Here is a 19,088-nt window from a genome sequence, read left to right as displayed (position 1 = left end):
TTGATGTCAACGAAGAGCTAAGATGGAAAATTGAATTGTCACTCTTTAATTTTCAAAAGTGGAATGGCAGCTTTGCTTTTGACAGCTGAGAAATGGATTTCTAATCAGTTTAATCTTGTTTTATTAATGAATATCTTAAATTAGACTTTGCAATTGCAGTTGGTAATGATAATTAATTTAGCATTGAACAATGACAGGATTTCCCAAATTATTTTAAATATATTGTTGCATACATATTCTGACAGCTACAAATGCTATAAAGGTGTGTTATGTTTAATGCAGTTTTGAAGTGATTTCTTAAACCATTACCTTATGAATCCAATCAGAATTGGCCAGTCCGTTGCTGTTGACAACAATTGAGATTCCTGAAATTTGTGGGAATAAAAGCATTCACGAAAAGCAATAGCAGTGAATTGGATTTTTACCATTTATTAATGCCCACTCTCAATCAGATTAATTGATTCAATTCCCTGAAAAAATGTGATTCCCTAGAATAGCCTTGGGATTTTTACCTGTTTTTATCTCAAATAATTCTGTATAGAATTGATAGAATTTGAGGAATTGGATCAATTAATCTGATTGAGAGTGGGCATTAATGAATGGTGAAAGTCCACTGAGCAGATCTGTGCATTCTCTGCAATTTTACTGCCTAGAGTTACCGTTGGGTGGAAAATTGCACTCTGGGCAGTTTGCAATACAATAACAGTGTTAAATGCTATGCTGTGTCTTTCAAATATGGGTTTGAAATAGCAGTGAAATGAAAACAATTCACAAGTGAAAAGAAAACACCAATTTTTTTCAATTTATTTAAGTGTGGATCTAAATAATTCTGCATCCTCTGGTATTTGATTGGATTGGGAATTGGAAGTGTTGGGAACAAACTGCGAGTATGAACAGGTCATAAATTGTGACTTTGTAGGCTAAAAGTGATCCTGAGCTATGTGGTCCCATAACCTCTCCAATTAGTACAGTTATGTTCATTTAATTACTAGGAGCATTGTAACTTGATTTCAGGCATAGAATTTTAAATCCCTTAGAATAAGATTTTGCATTTATAGCGTGTACAAATGGGACACAGTCCAACAGCAATGTTTATACAAATTCTGATGCTTGAGATTGTACATGAAGGTACTATCTTTGTTTACTAATTACATTCTAACGTACTATGGTAACCAACTTAGATTTAACTTGCTGCCTTGTTATTGAGACAGAGATGCTGAATTTAACATTACCGAAATATTAGAAATTTTAAAAATCCAGCTCAGGCAGTGCAGGTGAAAATCCAAAATGTTACATTCGACCTTATGGAAAATGCTGGCAGTGGCAGCTATGTACCTTAATAGTGCCACTTTGCCTCCCGTGACAGGCAGTAAAACAACAGCAACAGCTTGCTTTTATAAAACGCCATTGGCCATAGTAAAACATCCCAAGGTGCTTCACGGAAATCTTCTTTAGGAGGGTCTCGGGATCTCCAAGGGCACTCACACTTCTCATTCATATTGCAGTTTGGAATGAGAAGGTTATTAATATGGTTTGTTTATTGCTTACTACATTGAATTTTTTTTAAAGCAGCTTCTACTCCACTCATCTTTTTGTTTTCCTTTGTATATTTGCAGGGTGGCATGGGAGTAGCACTGTTGTCCGACCCTGATAAAATTGAAGCTGTAAGTAGTTGCACGGAATTATCTTTAAATTGTTTGCTGTTGATCTGAAAACAAATAAGGAATTGTTTTTGAAAATGCTAGTGTGGTTTACTGAGGGAATCGAAATTTCTATGTTTCAAAACCCTCGTTGCCCATTTTTCATTGCACATTCTAATAACATACTAATTTTAATAAGACTGGTATGTGACTATTACAGCAAGTGTTTTACGTAAAAATGTTATTTATCATCGCCAGTGTATGGACTTATTCACAGTCCAGTTGGAGTTGCACTGTGCAGTTTGTAATATTGCAAAGCATCAGCTTTCGGCCCACCTCGAGGTAGTGCCATACTGTTTTGACACCACCAGTTTCAGTGTTTGGCTAGTGTCTTTGTATTATTTAATTGCATGGTGACTATTTTCTGCTTAAGTTTGCACGTGCAGATTTCTGCTTTCCCTGATTTGGGTTCTGCCTTGCATTTAAAAAAAAGTCTTTAAAACCCCCAGGCAAATTTTTTTTAAATTCGTTCATGGGATGTGGGCGTCGCTGGCGAGGCCTGCATTTATTGCCCATCCCTAATTGCCCTTGAGAAGGTGGTGGTGAGCCGCCTTCTTGAACCGCTGCAGTCCGTGTGGTGATGGTTCTCCCACAGTGCTGTTAGGAAGGGAGTTCCAGGATTTTGGATATTACTAATTTAATATAGTAAATTGTATTTTAGGTTGTTGATGTCACAGGTTTCCAATTAGATACTAATGCTGAATTGAAAATAAGGTGCAAAGCTTTGGAAGAAAATATATTGTTGACTCTTGAGTTGGACCTAACGCATTATTTAGGCAGCTACTTTCCTATTGTCCAGGGAGATCCAGCTGTGTGTGGCAGACTTTCCTTTTCCAGATATTCATTCCTCTTGTTTATGAGTTTGTACTTAGTTATTGAAACTAATCATATGATGTTCAATCTAAAAGGGTAGCAGCATGAACACATAGGGCAAAGGATGGATCCTTTGGAAAAGTACAATAGATGCAAGTCCATTTCTTCAAACTGATGATTGATTTGCATAAATCAAAAAGATTGAAGTTAAGGGAAGAAAATGAAGAACCATCCAAAAATCATGTTATTCTTACTCTACATACTTTCGGAAAAGTTTATTTTCAAACAGGGAAATCATTGGATCATTGTCCATGTTAAGTGCTTTTTTCTCTGTTGTTTCGTGAGAATCACATAATCTTTTCTCTTGTGCGATACAAGAGCTGTGACTTGAGCCCAATTTCCACTTCTTTTCTCCTATCATTGGCAGCATTGTGTCCCGTGTTCTCCTAGTACAAAGGTTCTCACCACATGGCAAATGAGGGAGTGCTGCACTCTCGGAGGTGCTGTCTTTCGAATGAGACGTTAAACCGAGGCCCCGTCTGCCCGCTCAGGTGGACTTAAAAGATCCCATGGCACTATTTCGAAGAAGAGCAGGGGAGTTCTCCTGGTGTTCTGGCCAATATTTGTCCCTCAACCAACATCACTAAAACAGATTATCCGATCATTTATCTCATTGCTGTTTGTAGGACCCTATTACAACTGTGGTTATACTTCAAAAAAAGCACTCCTTTGGCAGTAAAGTGCTTTGGGACATCCAGAGGTCGTGAAAGGCGCTATATAAATGCAAATCTTTTTTCTTTGCGTAAACTTTGTAAAAGACAGATTGCTGAGAGTGATGAATAGGGCAGAGCTTTCTTGAGTGTTAGCAGCCTGATACCAGCTTCCCCAAGCAACTTTGTCAGTTGTTTTCTTCATCGTATATTGGAAGTGATTATCTAGCCAAAGAACCTTATTACTGCTTAGAACTGAAGAGCTTATGTAACCCTTTTGGAGGGTGGCGATTTATAAGCAACACCACAATCCATCAAGCTCAACAGAGTTATTGACTTGGTCTTCTCAGTGGGAAGTATATCACACTGCTTGCCTATTCATTGTCTAAGTTGATCAATACCAGTCTGCATTGATTGGGTTGCTGTCTGACGGCCGGAGGAGTTAACCACCTCACTGAGGGTGGTGCCGACAGCAGAAAGTATTGCTCTTAATGAAATCCACTTGATTATTGATTGCTATGTGCAATCCTCTCTCAGATCGCCAGTGTTTTTTAAATGGTATGTGGAATATTAAAAACAACACTTTCTTTCTAAGTTAGTGGAGGAGCACAGGCTATGACGTTAGATTTTGTAGGATCCCCGGGTTAGTTGGCTACTGAAATCCGAGAATTGACTACTCCCCATCTAATACTCATGGTAAGTTTTCTCAGATGGGACCGTGTCGGTGGTTCTTCAAAATTATCGTGGCTTTGAATTGTGCAGTATTGATAGTGAACTCTTAAATAAGGGCATTCTCCGGTTTCTCATTAAAAATGGGATTTCACCCATATTGTTTTCTTATCCCAGATTTACAACTCTACTCTCCCTGACTTAGGAATTGATGTTATTCCCTTTAATATGTCTCAACCAAGTCATTACCTATAGCCCCAGGTCGTCAGTACTTAAAGCCCCAGGTAGTCAGTACATAAAGCCCCAGGTCGTCAGTACATAAAGCCCCAGGTCGTCAGTACTTACAGCCCCAGGTCGTCAGTACGTAAAGCCCCAGGTCGTCAGTACATAAAGCCCCAGGTCGTCAGTACATAAAGCCCCAGATCGTCAGTACATAAAGCCCCAGATCGTCAGTACTTACAGCCCCAGGTCGTCAGTATTTACAGCCCCAGGTCGTCAGTATTTACAGCCCCAGGTCGTCAGTACATAAAGCCCCAGGTCGTCAGTACATAAAGCCCCAGGTCGTCAGTACATAAAGCCCCAGGTCGTCAGTACATAAAGCCCCAGGTCGTCAGTACATAAAGCCCCAGGTCGTCAGTATTTACAGCCCCAGGTCGTCAGTACATAAAGCCCCAGGTCGTCAGTACATAAAGCCCCAGGTCGTCAGTACATAAAGCCCCAGGTCGTCAGTATTTACAGCCCCAGGTCGTCAGTACATAAAGCCCCAGGTCGTCGGTACATAAAGCCCCAGGTCGTCAGTACTTACAGCTCCAGGTCGTCAGTACATAAAGCCCCAGGTCGTCAGTACATAAAGCCCCAGGTCGTCAGTACATAAAGCCCCAGGTCGTCAGTACATAAAGCCCCAGGTCGTCAGTACATAAAGCCCCAGGTCGTCAGTACATAAAGCCCCAGGTCGTCAGTACTTAAAGCCCCAGGTCGTCAGTACATAAAGCCCCAGGTAGTTAGTACATAAAACCCCAGGTCGTCAGTACATAAAGCCCCACGTCGTCAGTACATAAAGCCCCAGGTAGTCAGTACATAATGCCCCAGGTAGTCAGTACTTAAAGCCCCAGGTCGTCAGTACATAAAGCCCCAGGTAGTCAGTACTTAAAGCCCCAGGTAGTCAGTACTTAAAGCCCCAGGTAGTTAGTACTTAAAGCCCCAGGTAGTCAGTACATAATGCCCCAGGTAGTCAGTACTTACAGCCCCAGGTAGTCAGTACTTAAAGCCCCAGGTAGTCAGTACTTAAAGCCCCAGGTAGTCAGTACTTAAAGCCCCAGGTAGTTAGTACTTAAAGCCCCAGGTAGTTAGTACTTAAAGCCCCAGGTAGTCAGTACATAATGCCCCAGGTAGTCAGTACTTAAAGCCCCAGGTAGTCAGTACATAAAACCCCAGGTAGTCAGTACTTACAGCCCCAGGTAGTCAGTACATAAAACCCCAGGTAGTCAGTACATAAAGCCCCAGGTCGTCAGTACATAATGCCCCAGGTAGTCAGTACATAATGCCCCAGGTAGTCGGTATTTAAAGCCCCAGGTAGTCAGTACTTAAAGCCCCAGGTAGTCAGTACTTACAGCCCCAGGTAGTTAGTACATAAAACCCCAGGTAGTCAGTACATAAAACCCCAGGTAGTCAGTACATAAAACCCCAGGTAGTCAGTACTTAAAGCCCCAGGTAGTTAGTACTTAAAGCCCCAGGCAGTCAGTACTTAAAGCCCCAGGTAGTTAGTACTTAAAGCCCCAGGTAGTCAGTACTTACAGCCCCAGGTAGTCAGTACATAAAATCCCAGGTAGTCAGTACATAAAACCCCAGGTAGTCAGTACATAAAGCCCCAGGTCGTCAGTACATAAAGCCCCAGGTAGTCAGTACATAAAGCCCCAGGTAGTCAGTACTTACAGCCCCAGGTAGATAGTACTTAAAGCCCCAGGTAGTCAGTACATAATGCCCCAGGTAGTCAGTACATAATGCCCCAGGTAGTCAGTATTTAAAGCCCCAGGTAGTCAGTACTTACAGCCCCAGGTAGTCAGTACATAATGCCCCAGGTAGTCAGTACATAATGCCCCAGGTAGTCAGTACATAATGCCCCGGGTAGTCGGTATTTAAAGCCCCAGGTAGTCAGTACTTAAAGCCCCAGGTAGTCAGTACTTACAGCCCCAGGTAGTTAGTACATAAAACCCCAGGTAGTCAGTACATAAAACCCCAGGTAGTCAGTACATAAAACCCCAGGTAATCAGTACATAAAGCCCCGGGTCGTCAGTACATAAAGCCCCAGGTAAACAGTACTTAAAGCTCCAGGGAGTCAGTACATAAAACCCCAGGTAATCAGTACATAAAGTCCCAGGTAGTCGGTACATAAAGCCCCAGGTAGTCAGTACTTAAAGCCCCAGGTAGTCAGTACATAAAGCTCCAGGTAGTCAGCACATAATGCCCCAGGTAGTCAGTACATAAAGCCCCAGGTAGTCATTACATAATGCCCCAGGTAGTCAGTACTTAAAGCGCCAGGTAGTCAGTACATAAAGCCCCAGGTAGTAAGTACTTAACGCCCCATGTAGTCAGTACATAAAGCCCCAGGTCATCAGTACATAAAACCCCAGGTAATCAGTACTTAAAGCGCCAGGTAGTCAGTACATAAAGCCCCAGGTAGTCAGTACTTAAAGCCCCAGGTAGTCAGTACATAAAGCTCCAGGTAGTCAGCACATAATGCCCCAGGTAGTCGGTACATAAAGCCCCAGGTAGTCAGTACTTAAAGCCCCAGGTAGTCAGTACTTAAAGCCCCAGGTAGTCAGTACTTAAAGCCCCAGGTAGTTAGTACTTAAAGCCCCAGGTAGTCAGTACTTAAAGCCCCAGGTAGTTAGTACTTAAAGCCCCAGGTAGTCAGTACTTAATGCCCCAGGTAGTCAGTACTTAAAGCCCCAGGTAGTCAGTACTTAAAGCCCCAGGTAGTCAGTACTTAAAGCCCCAGGTAGTCAGTACTTAAAGCCCCAGGTAGTTAGTACTTAAAGCCCCAGGTAGTCAGTACTTAAAGCCCCAGGTAGTTAGTACTTAAAGCCCCAGGTAGTCAGTACATAATGCCCCAGGTAGTCAGTACTTAAAGCCCCAGGTAGTCAGTACTTAAAGCCCCAGGTAGTCAGTACTTAAAGCCCCAGGTAGTTAGTACTTAAAGCCCCAGGTAGTCAGTACTTAAAGCCCCAGGTAGTTAGTACATAAAACCCCAGGTAGTCAGTACATAAAACCCCAGGTAGTCAGTACATAAAGCCCCAGGTAGTCAGTACATAAAGCCCCAGGTAGTCAGTACATAAAGCCCCAGGTAGTCAGTACTTACAGCCCCAGGTAGATAGTACTTAAAGCCCCAGGTAGTCAGTACATAATGCCCCAGGTAGTCAGTACATAATGCCCCAGGTAGTCAGTACATAATGCCCCAGGTAGTCAGTACTTACAGCCCCAGGTAGTTAGCACATAAAACCCCAGGTAGTCAGTACATAAAACCCCAGGTAATCAGTACATAATGCCCCAGGTCGTCAGTACTTAAAGCCCCAGGTAAACAGTACTTAAAGCTCCAGGGAGTCAGTACATAATGCCCTAGGTAGTCAGTACTTAAAGCGCCAGGTAGTCAGTACTTAAAGCCCCAGGTCGTCAGTACTTACAGCCCCAGGTAGTCATTACATAATGCCCCAGGTAGTCACTACTTAAAGCGCCAGGTAGTCAGTACATAAAGCCCCAGGTAATCAGTACATAAAACCCCAGGTAATCAGTACATAAAACCCCAGGTAATCAGTACTTAAAGCGCCAGGTAGTCAGTACATAAAGCCCCAGGTAGTAAGTACTTAACGGCCCAGGTAGTCAGTACATAAAGCCCCAGGTAGTCAGTACATAAAGCCCCAGGTAGTCAGTACTTACAGCCCCAGGTAGTCATTACATAATGCCCCAGGTAGTCACTACTTAAAGCGCCAGGTAGTCAGTACATAAAGCCCCAGGTAATCAGTACATAAAACCCCAGGTAATCAGTACATAAAACCCCAGGTAATCAGTACTTAAAGCGCCAGGTAGTCAGTACATAAAGCCCCAGGTAGTAAGTACTTAAAGCCCCAGGTAGTCAGCACATAAAGCCCCAGGTAGTTAGTACTTAAAGCCCCAGTTATCAGTTCCTACATCCCCAGGCACAGAGAGCACAATCTTACATAAAAAGCACAATGCCATTTGTTCACTATGTGGGTTTTGCAGACGCAGGGCTTGTATTCTTTGTGTGTGGAGTCAGAAGTAGCATTGTTCCTCACACAGAATAAGATTTTTCACAGCAAATGTTTGCATTTGATATTTTTTCTCCGTCTTGCCTTTTGAAGTAGATAAGATGAATATAAATGCTTCTTTGATTTGTTGCTGCATTGAGTTTGCAGTATTCCGAAAGCTAGTTTTCTGATAAGTTAACAGTAATTACTATGTTGTGCCTGTCGAAGTAATGGAGGATGGTGCTGCCATATAGAGTAATATTTTTCATGTTGAATATAAATATTAAAATGGACTTGAAACAGACATTTCACAAATGGCTGATCTCTGGCTGATCTGAAGGTTCTGTGATGAATGGCGTTCCCAATTTCTTTTCCTAGCTAACATCACACAGCTATCCGAAGTTCAGCAAGCAGCAGAATTGTAATAAAATTGCTTGGAAAATTAGAATTTCAGCATACAGGGGTGGGGGGAGTGGGTGGTGTAATGAGTGCTAAATATCTCTTGCAACATGTCTTGTAGTGACTCAGAAGATACACTGTTTTATAATGAGGAGTGTTTCACAATGTAATGTTGACCTCTCATGGTACTGCTCACAGACACAATGTGGCATTACTGAGAGACAAAAAAAAATATGTTCTCTCTTCCTTAAGCATAATTTACACTGACGTTCCATTGTGATTCTGTTGAAGGTGTTTTTCTTCTGAGGAAATGTTAAACTGGGACCCCGTCGGTCTTATCACCATGGTTAAGGTGGATGTAACAGATCCCATGACACTATTCTAAGAATTGTAAACAATTTAACAACACCAAGTTATAGTCCAACAAATTTATTTTAAATTTCACAAGCTTTCGGAGGATTCCTCCTTCCTCAGGTGAATGTTGTGGAAATGAAATCTTCGAATCCTACGCATTTATAAATGCCTGGTGATTACTGCCCGTTGCCAAGGCAATCACAGTGAGCAGACAGAGAGGTGTCACCTACAAGGCCAACGAATATACAAACCCCCCCAAAAAAAAGAGAGAGAGAGGCAGAGACATAGAGACATCCGGAAGGAAGACAGCAAATGACCCGTTATATTAAAAAGAGAAACCTTTTTTTCGCTGGTGGGGTTACGTGTAGCGTGACATGAACCCAAGATCCCGGTTGAGGCCGTCCTCATGGGTGCGGAACTTGGCTATCAATTTCTGCTCGACGATTTTGCGTTGTCGTGTGTCTCGAAGGCCGCCTTGGAGTATGCTTACCCGAAGGTCGGTGGCTGAATGTCCTTGACTGCTGAAGTGTTCCCCGACTGGGAGGGAACCCTCCTGTCTGGCGATTGTTGCGCGGTGTCCGTTCATCCGTTGTCGCAGCGTCTGCATGGTCTCGCCAATGTACCATGCTCTGGGGCATCCTTTCCTGCAACGTATGAGGTAGACAACGTTGGCCGAGTCACAGGAGTATGAACCATGCACCTGGTGGGTGGTGTCCTCTCGTGTGATGGTGGTATCTGTGTCGATGATCTGGCATGTCTTGCAGAGGTTACCGTGGCAGGGTTGTGTGGTGTCGTGGACGCTGTTCTCCTGAAGGCTGGGTAATTTGCTGCGAACGATGGTTTGTTTGAGGTTGGGTGGCTGTTTAAAGACGAGTAGTGGAGGTGTGGGGATGGCCATAGCGAGGTGTTTGTCCTCATTGATGACATGTTGAAGGCTGCGGAGAACATGGCGTAGTTTCTCCGCTCCGGGGAAGTACTGGACGACGAAGGGTACTCTGTTGGTTGCGTCCCGTGTTAGTCTTCTGAGGAGGTCTATGCGATTTTTTGCTGTGGCCCGTCGGAACTGTCGATCGATGAGTCGAGCGTCATATCCCGTTCTTACGAGGGCGTCTTTCAGCGTCTGTAGGTGTCCATCGCGTTCCTCCTCGTCTGAGCAGACCCTGTGTATTCGCAGGGCCTGTCCATAGGGGATGGCCTCTTTGACGTGGTTAGGGTGGAAGCTGGAAAAGTGGAGCATCGTGAGGTTGTCCGTGGGCTTGCGGTAGAGTGAGGTGCTGAGGTGCCCGTCTTTGATGGAGATTCGTGTGTCCAAGAAAGAAACTGATTCTGAGGAGTAGTCCATGGTGAGCTTGATGGTGGGATGGAACTTGTTGATGTTATCGTGTAGTCTCTTTAGTGATTCCTCACCGTGGGTCCATAGAAAGAAAATGTCGTCGATGTATCTGGTGTATAGTGTTGGTTGGAGGTCCTGAGAAGTAAAGAAGTCGTGCTCGAACTTGTGCATGAAAATGTTGGCGTATTGGGGTGCGAATTTGGTCCCCATGGCTGTTCCGTGTGTTTGGGTAAAGAACAGGTTGTCGAAGGTGAAGACATTGTGATCCAGGATGAAGCGGATGAGTTGTAGGATGGCGTCTGGAGATTGGCTGTTGTTGGTGTTGAGTATTGATGCTGTTGCAGCGATGCCGTCATCGTGGGGGATACTGGTGTATAGTGCCGAGACGTCCATCGTGGTGAGAAGTGTTCCTGGTTCAACAGGTCCGTGGGTACTGAGTTTTTGTAGAAAGTCTGTCGTGTCGCGACAGAAGCTGGGGGTTCCCTGCACGATTCTAAGAAGAGCAGGGAGTTCTCCCCTTCGTGCTGACCAAGTTTCCTTCCTCTACTGATACCACCAATAAAATCAGGTTAAGCGGCCATTCATGTCACAGTTGTTAGAAGGATGTCGCTGATGAGAATTTAATTGCTCCACCATTGGTGGCCGTGCCTTCAGCTGCTCGGGCCCTAAGTTCTGGAATTCCCTCCCTAAACCTCTCCGCCTGTCCACCTCTCTCTCCTAAGACGCTCCTAAAAACCTACCTCATTGACCAAGCTCACCTATCCTAATATCTCCTTACATGGCTCGGTGTCAAATTTTGTTTGATAATGCTCCTGTGAAGTGCCTTGGGATGTTTTACTACGTTAAAGGCACTATATAAATGCAAGTTGTTGTTGAACGGCTGCTACATTTGCCAACACAACAACACTTACTGAACTTCAAAGTAATTCATTGTATATGAAGCTGAGACATTTCAGTGATAAGGCACTGTGTTGCGTGTGCTTAATCTTTAAAATTCAAGAGCAAGAAACATGAATTATTTGCTGACATGGAGCCAGAGATTTTAAAGATAACAGAGAGTATACTTATATGCTCCATGTATTTTGTGCGCAGCATTCTCTCATCTTTGAGTATTGTAGATTTAGTAGAATATTGCAGTGTGGCAGAAATAGTCGCAGAAGGCACAAGTCAGGTGAGACTGACCTCTCAGAATCCACAATCCCTGACCGTACTCATATACAATTACTTATGGGAGAGGAAACCAAACCAGTTCCCAGCACTCGTAGATAAGAGACTAATGGAAGAAATGTGTAGTTAATCACTCAGACAAGCAAACTCCTATATTGTTGCATTTAGCAAATCTTGATTACATAGAATATACGGCACAGAAACAGGCCATTCGACCCAACTGGTCTATGCCGATGTTTATGCTCCACACAAGCCTCCTCCGACCCCTCTTCATCTAACCCTATCAGCATAACCTTCTATTCCTTTCTCCCTCATGTGTTTATCTAGCTTCCCCTTAAATGCATCAATGCTATTTGTCTCAACTACTCCTGTGGTAGTGAGTTCCACATTCTAACCACTCTCTGGGTAAAGAAGTCGGTATTGCATATTATAGAAATTGTAGGTAACCCTTGGCATAGAACTGATAGCCTCCGAATTGTTACAGGCTGCAAACGTGTAGCATGCTGTAGCCTGGAAATATCGGCAGAAAAGCCCAATAAGATGCGGCAAGTACAACAGAACCCCAGTCCCAGGTCCCAGAGGAAAGGGCAAGCCTGTGTGCAGGAAAGTTGGTCTAAGTATTTGTAAGATAAGATAGATCAGCCAAGTTTAGTGATTTCTTTGAGAATTATTTGTAAAATTAAGTTTAAATTTGAGATGTACATAATGATCAAAGAGCAGAATGATCATCAAAAAAGGGTGAAGTAAAATTGAGTGTTGTGATTGGTTTTTTAGTTCTTGTTGGTTATTGACTGGAAGCTTTCCCTGCCTGTCTACTAAATGGAAGTGGTTTTTCATTGGTTTGGATTTAGTCAATCGGATTCTTGAGCCATTCAGCATGGTAAATTGAAGAAATGGTGATTATTTAACCTACTCATGATTTCTTTGCCCTACAGATGTGTGATGCAATAGCTGCATAAGATTTTTAATTTGCCAGATTCCTTAGGGTTTCCAGCAGGTGATCTGAAAAACCCCTTGGAAAATGGTGGACATTTGGTTGGCAAGTTGTCCTTGAAGCTAAACCTACTAAATTGAAACTTTGACAACAGAAACTTTGTACAATGAACTCTTCAATGGAATCAAGGTTGAAGGAAATCTGTGTGTGTTTGTGTGTGTGTGTGTGTGTATACTTACAGTACTGCAAGATCAAGTAAAAGCATAAATGGCTCCAAGTTCTGACCAAGTTGGTTACAATCTTGATTACAAGCAGTCTGTAGGAGTAGGTGACCAGCTTAACTGATTGGTGGGGGCATGGGTGGAGGAGTCAAAATTCATCAGGGACTTTACAGCCCTGAATATCAGCAATAGAGAAATCCATCTGATGGATGTCAAGCAACAAGGATGAGTATTCAGATTTTCACTTAGATGCCTGTTATCTTTGTTATCTACCATTTTCTAACGAAAGGAGCATGTCGAATTTCAAAGTCACATATAATGAAAATTTTTAAGTATCCCTTTAGCTGTTCAGGAGACACACCACCAGGAACGTAGAGAATGTGGTTGGTGAAGATTGTGCAAGTATGATTGGGTGTGTTTTTCTTCAAAGATGTGCTCCTCAAACAGCAAGCTCACATATTCCAGTGGGCACAGCTCATTGTTGTAAACAGTCTTTACTGGCTACTGCTGACAGTGTACACAAGGCTGCGACATGGACCCATGTTCATATGTTTATTAATCATTACCCTGTCAACTTGACCAAAGCTCCCTCAGCTGTTTACTCCTAGAGGTCGCAGCTTTTAATTTTTCGTTTGGGTCTCTTTGTCTCCTAATCTGAGTACTAATCTAACGGTAATTGGATGACGCTGAATGAAGGTGGGACAACCTACCTCATAGGGTCTTTCACATCCTTCCAATAGTTACATCCTTCACATATCATGATCTCTCCTATCCATCCCCTGAACCCTGTGGTCTGTTTATTTATACAGTCTCTTTACATTTCTTTTTGTATGTATTTTGTTTTTCCACATCAAGCTTTAATTTTTCCTTAACTCAATTAGCTAAGAGCTATCTGCCACTCCACGAGCTACCCAGGTATTTACAGTATGAGTATTGGGAATGAAAGGCCATGACCTGATTTTGCCTGTTATAGTGCCACTGTAACATTATGACTGTCTCTGGATACATGGTCCATCCTGTAGTTTCCCCAGAACATGATCTAGGCCGGCTTAACTCCAGTGGAAAATGAGGAAGATCCCACATTTCATTGTAGGTAATTTCACTTTCTGTCACAATAACCAAGGATATCTGACATCGTCTCTAGGGAATCCAGTTCAAACTGTTGAGAATGATTTTCTGAGAGAAGAGGAAAATTGCCAGAGAGGGGTTTCATTTTTGTTCTTCCCTGTTTTTTGAGACAGAAATGTGACAAAAGTCTGTCTCCCTCCCAGGAAAAGATTGTTCGCCGAATCCTGCAGGTATTATGGTTGCAATGGCAACTATTAAAGGAAAGGACATGTATTTATATAGTGCCTTTCACATCCTCAGGATGCCTCAAAATGCTTCAGTCAATTTATTATTTTTGAAATGTAGTCACTGTTGTAATGTTAGGAAGTGCGTCAGCCAAACTGTACATGACAAGATCCCACAAACAACAATGAGATAAATGACCAGATAACATGTATTTTTTTGGTGGTGTTGGTTGAGAGATTGAGGGATATATCTTGCCCAGAACACTGGGAGCACTCCTCTGCTGGTATTTCAGCTGTGCGAAATATGCAACCAGTTTTCTATTGTTCAAATAGCACCATGGGATTTTTTGCATCCACCTGAGAGGCCAAACGGGGTCACTTTTTTAAAATTCATTCATGGGATGAGGCCATCACTGTCAAGGCCAGCATTTATTGCCCATTCCTAATTGCCCTTGAGAAGGTGGTGGTGAGCCGCTGCCTTCTTGAACTGCTGCAGTCCCTGTGGTGAAGGTTCTCCCACAGTGCTGTTAGGTGGGGAGTTCCAGGATTTTGACCCAGAGACGATGAAGGAACGGCGATATATTTCCAAGTCAGGATGGTGTGTGACCTGGAGGGGAACGTGCAGGTGGTTTTGTTCTCATGCGCCTGCTGCCCTTGTCCTTCTAGATGGTGGCGTTTGTGGGTTTAGGAGGTGCTGTCGAAGAAGCTTTGGCGAGTTGCTGCAGTGCATCCTGTAGATGGTACACACTGCAGCCACGGTGTGCCGGTGGTGGAGGGAGTGAATGTTTAAGGTGGTGGATAGGGTGCCAATCAAGCAGGCTGCTTTGTCCTGGATGGCATCGAGCTTCTTGAGTGTTTTGGGAGCTGCACTCATCCAGGCAAGTGGAGAGTATTCCATCACACTCTTGACTTGTGCCTTGTAGATGGTGGAAAGGCTTTGGGGAGTCAGGAGGTGGGTCACTCGCCGCACAATACCCAACCCCCAGGTTTAATGCCTCATCTGAAAGATGGCACCTCTGACAATGCAGCTGTTCCTCAGTAATGCATTGAAATGCCAGCATTGATTGTGCGCCCAGGCCTGTGAAGTAGGAATCGAGCCCGTGTCCTTCTGACTCAGAGGTGAGAGTGCTATACTGAGTGAATGCTGATACCTAAGATTACTTAAATTTATTTTTTCCAATGCTTAAAGGACTATGAGTTAATTAAATATTATGTAATTGTGCTGTTTTGTATTAGTCTTGTTTTACTATAAACTGGAAAAGATAAAATTACCAATAAGCTTGTTGATTTTGACTTGAAAGTAGCTTGGGTTCTGTGTATAGATAATTTGTACCGTTTCAAAATATCTTGTAAGCTGCTACATTTCTGTAAATTGGATTAAATGAATTTTTTGGATCCAGTGCCCATGTTGGCAGATTCGATTTGAACTGCACTTCCATATCGTTAGGAACAAGAGGTCTGCTAATGGGAAGTGCAGTGAGACTATTGAATATGAGAATGGCTTGCCGATGGTCCCAAACTGTGTATAATTGCCCTATAGCTTTATTTGCTGTACCAAAAATCAATCTCAGTAACTGTAGGCTGGCATGTGAATCCCCTCAGGCCTCAAACACTCCCTTTTCATACTAGATTGACAAAGAAACTGGTTGCATATTTAGCACAGCTGAAATACCAGGGATTAGGCACAGGCTTACCTTTCCTACAGACCCAGAGATTTGTCTTTTAGGATATGGATGCCCCCCCACAGCAGACCACCAAGTGTAAAAATGTTTCCTTTTTAAAAAATAAGTTGGGGGGAGGGAATGCTAAACAAAAACCTTTGTTGCTATGGCTTCAGCCTTAGTTGGCAGCCAATCAACTGCACATGACCATGGGAAACTATTTGTAGGTTATGGAAAAATTACATGAACTGCATACAGCATGTTTTCCTATTTGTTTGCTCACTGTCGACTGGCAGTTAACCAGCTTTCTTACCCAATTAATGATGCTCAATGGAGACAGGATTCAAAACGTGAAATAAAAAGCAGTAACTTGAAATGTTGAACACTAAACCTTGTGTTGCTTTATGACAAATTTTGTAATATGTAAGTTTAAGAATGCAATATTCAGATAAAACCACCTTTGGGGAAAATAAACAAACAGACAGATGTTTCGCATCGACTTGCTGGCAACTGTCCCAATTATGATGCAGGCAGAGCCTTTATACTGTGAGACAGCACAACCTCTCGCCCCATTCTTTCCTGAGCACTGCTGTAATCGCGTATATGTCAAGGCTACAGACAGAACTCCCAGTCAGCCAGGCTGACTATTTCTATTTGAAGCATCCTTCTTAATTAATAACTGGAGAGCGCAGAAGGAGGTCATGCAGATTCAGTTTAACTCTGCTACTTGGAATACAGTCTGAACTGACTTGGGGTGTAACCTTATGACTCCCCCTAGCCTACCAAGCCAAATTCCTCTAAGGTTCCTCCTCTGCCCTAGCCCTGAACTCACATGTTTCTCTAGTTTCTCTCCTATCTCCCCTCATGCCCTCTCCGAGCTCACCTTGGCTACCTCCTGCTCCCTCGACCCTATTCCTACCAAACTGCTGACCACCCAACTTCCCTTCCTGACCCCCATGTTAGCAGATAGTGTTAACAGTGCCCTCTCCTTGAGTACTGTCCCCCTCCCCTTCAAATCTGCCATCATCACTCCCCTCCTCAAAAAACCCACCCTTGACCCCTCTGTCCTTACAAACTACCCATCCCATCTCCAACCTCTCTTTCCTCTCCCAAGTCCTTGAATGTGTGGTTGCCTCCCAAATCCATGCCCATCTTTCCCGTAACTCCATGTTTGAATCCCTCCAATCAGATTTCCGCCTCTGCCACAGTACTGAAATGGCCCTTATCAAAATCACAAATGACACCCTATGTGACTGTGACCGTGGTAAACTATCCCTCCTCATCCTACTCGACCTGTACCTTTGACACGGTTGACCAACCATCCTCCTCCAATGTTTCTCCTCTGTCATCCAGTTGGGTGGGACTGAGCTCGTTTGATTCCATTCTTATCTATCCATTCGTAACCAGAGGATCACCTGCAATGGCATCTCTTCCCACTCCCACACTGTTACCTCTGGAGTCCCCTAAGGATTTATCCTTGGCCCCCTCCTATTTCTCAACTACATGCTGCCCCTTGGCAACATCATCCGAAAACACAATGTCAGATTCCATTTGTACACGGAGGACACCCAGCTTTACCTTACCACCACATCTCTTGACCTTTCCACTGTCTCTCATTTGTCACACTGCTTGTCTGACATCCAGTAATGGATGAGCAAAAATTTCTTCCAACTAAATATTGGGAAGACCGGAGCCATTGTCTTTGGTCCCCACCACAAACTCCGTTCCCTAGCCACCGACTCCATCCCTCTCCCTGTCCACTGCCTGAGGTTGAACGAGATCGATTGCAACCTTGGCGTTCTATTTGACCCTGAGCTGAGCTTCCGACTACATATACGCTCCATCACCAAGACCGCCTCCGTAACGTCACCCATTTCTGCCCCTGCCTCAGCTCATCTGCTGAAACCCTCATCCATGCCTTTGTTACCTCTAGACTCGGCTATTTATGCTCTCTTGGTTGGCCTCCCATCTTCCACCCTCCATAAACTTGAGCTCATCCAAAACTCTACTGCCTGAATCCTAACTCGCACCAGTCCCGATCACCCATCACCCCTGTGCTCGCTGACCTACATTGGCTCCTGGTCCAGGAGCGCCTCAATTTTAAAATTCCCTTCCTTGTTTTCAAATCCCTCCATGGCCTCGCCTCTCCCTATCTCTGTAATCTTCACCAGCCCTACAACCCTCCAAGATTTCTGATCTCCTCCAATTCCTGTCTCTTGCGCATCTCCAATTTTAATCACTGCACCATAGGTGGCCGTGCCTTCAGCTGCCTAGGCCCTACGCTCTGGAATTCCCACCCTAAACCTCTACACCTCTCTACCTCTCTCTCCTCCTTTTAAGACGCTCCTTAAAACCTACCTCTTTGACCAAGATTTTGGACACCTTTCCTAATATCTCCTTATGTGGCTCGGTGTCAAATTTTGTTTGATAGCGCTCCTGTGAAGCGCTTTGGGATATTTTACTACTTTAAAGGTGTAATATAAATGCAAGTTATTGCTGCTGTTTTCTTTGCTTCTGATTATTGTACCTAACCCAATGAAACTACATAACATGATTGCTCTTGTTCTGATCATTGTTGGAGGTATCCAGAAGACTGTGGTACCTTTCTGAACACCACGTGAAGCACCTACATTATTATAGAGCTATAGGAAGCAGTGGCTTGGCCCATGTGATGAATGCACAGCTAACCATGTCTGTGTGTACGAGGAGATGAGTCAAGGCTGACATTACCAAAGGGTCACAAGGAATTTATTTTAACTGCCTTATTGTTATTCTGAATGGGACAGTCAAATTTTTCATGTGCATAAAGTTTCATTTTATTGCATTAACTCAGGTTGGCATTTCGCATTTGAATCTATGATGTACGGCAATCTGTGGAAATATGGTTGTGTCTCCTGGATTGGTTGTACAGTAAGCCCATCTTAATCTTTGCTCAAATACTAGTTGATCTCCTGTGGCATTCTTCACAGACAAAATACACTTCCCATATTGTATGTATTGTACTACATGCATTTATATATTTCCTGTTATTCTATTGCTCATCTGCTCATAATACATTATATTAATTTTATAATAAATCAAAAGAAAATGTTGAATCCCTCTCAATATACATTTATTTATGACTTGTCAATACATTTTATAAGGGAATTTTATCCCAGAAGAAATTAGTTGGAGTTGTTCAGTGATGTCCAGTACTTATTTCAGAATGCTGTAAGTCTACAGCACAGTTTTTATTTTTATTTTGAAGGGTCAGCGCCGAGCCTACCTGTTTAAAACACGCTTCCCACTGGCACATTTAAATAATCAGGCTCTGTGTTAATTTTGAAGTGCACAGTTGTATTGAGACTAGCAGGCCAGATTACTGGAGGTGAGTGCATGCGTGCTTGTTCCCTTCGTCTCCGCCTCTGTAGCTCGAGAACCCACGGTGGGCTTGCGGAAGCGTTTTTGGCGGTCTCTTCTGACTCGATGTGAAAGAAACAGCTGAGCCGGTAGGTCAGCTGTGCAGTGCCTGCTTATGAAGTGGGGGGAACCAGTGCAGGCAAGTGAAGCTGGAGGGAACGGAGTGGACCAGTG

General features: G+C 43.5%; 1 protein-coding gene across 1 annotated transcript in view; it reads left to right on the top strand.

Moving 5' to 3' along the window:
• The window catches only part of dus2 (dihydrouridine synthase 2), a 112,622-nt gene that overhangs the window by 30,866 nt on the left and 62,668 nt on the right, over positions 1 to 19,088 (top strand). Inside the window, exon 7 of the mRNA XM_067997866.1 lies at positions 1,617 to 1,664. Coding sequence (XP_067853967.1) covers positions 1,617 to 1,664 — 48 coding nt within the window. The remainder of the gene's footprint in view (positions 1 to 1,616; positions 1,665 to 19,088) is intronic.

Source organism: Heptranchias perlo, chromosome 16, assembly GCF_035084215.1.
Source record: "Heptranchias perlo isolate sHepPer1 chromosome 16, sHepPer1.hap1, whole genome shotgun sequence".
In the NCBI taxonomy this organism is placed as follows: Eukaryota; Metazoa; Chordata; class Chondrichthyes; order Hexanchiformes; family Hexanchidae; genus Heptranchias; species Heptranchias perlo.
The sequence above is the reverse complement of the archived record's forward strand: the minus strand, read 5'-3'. Positions and strand labels throughout refer to the sequence as shown.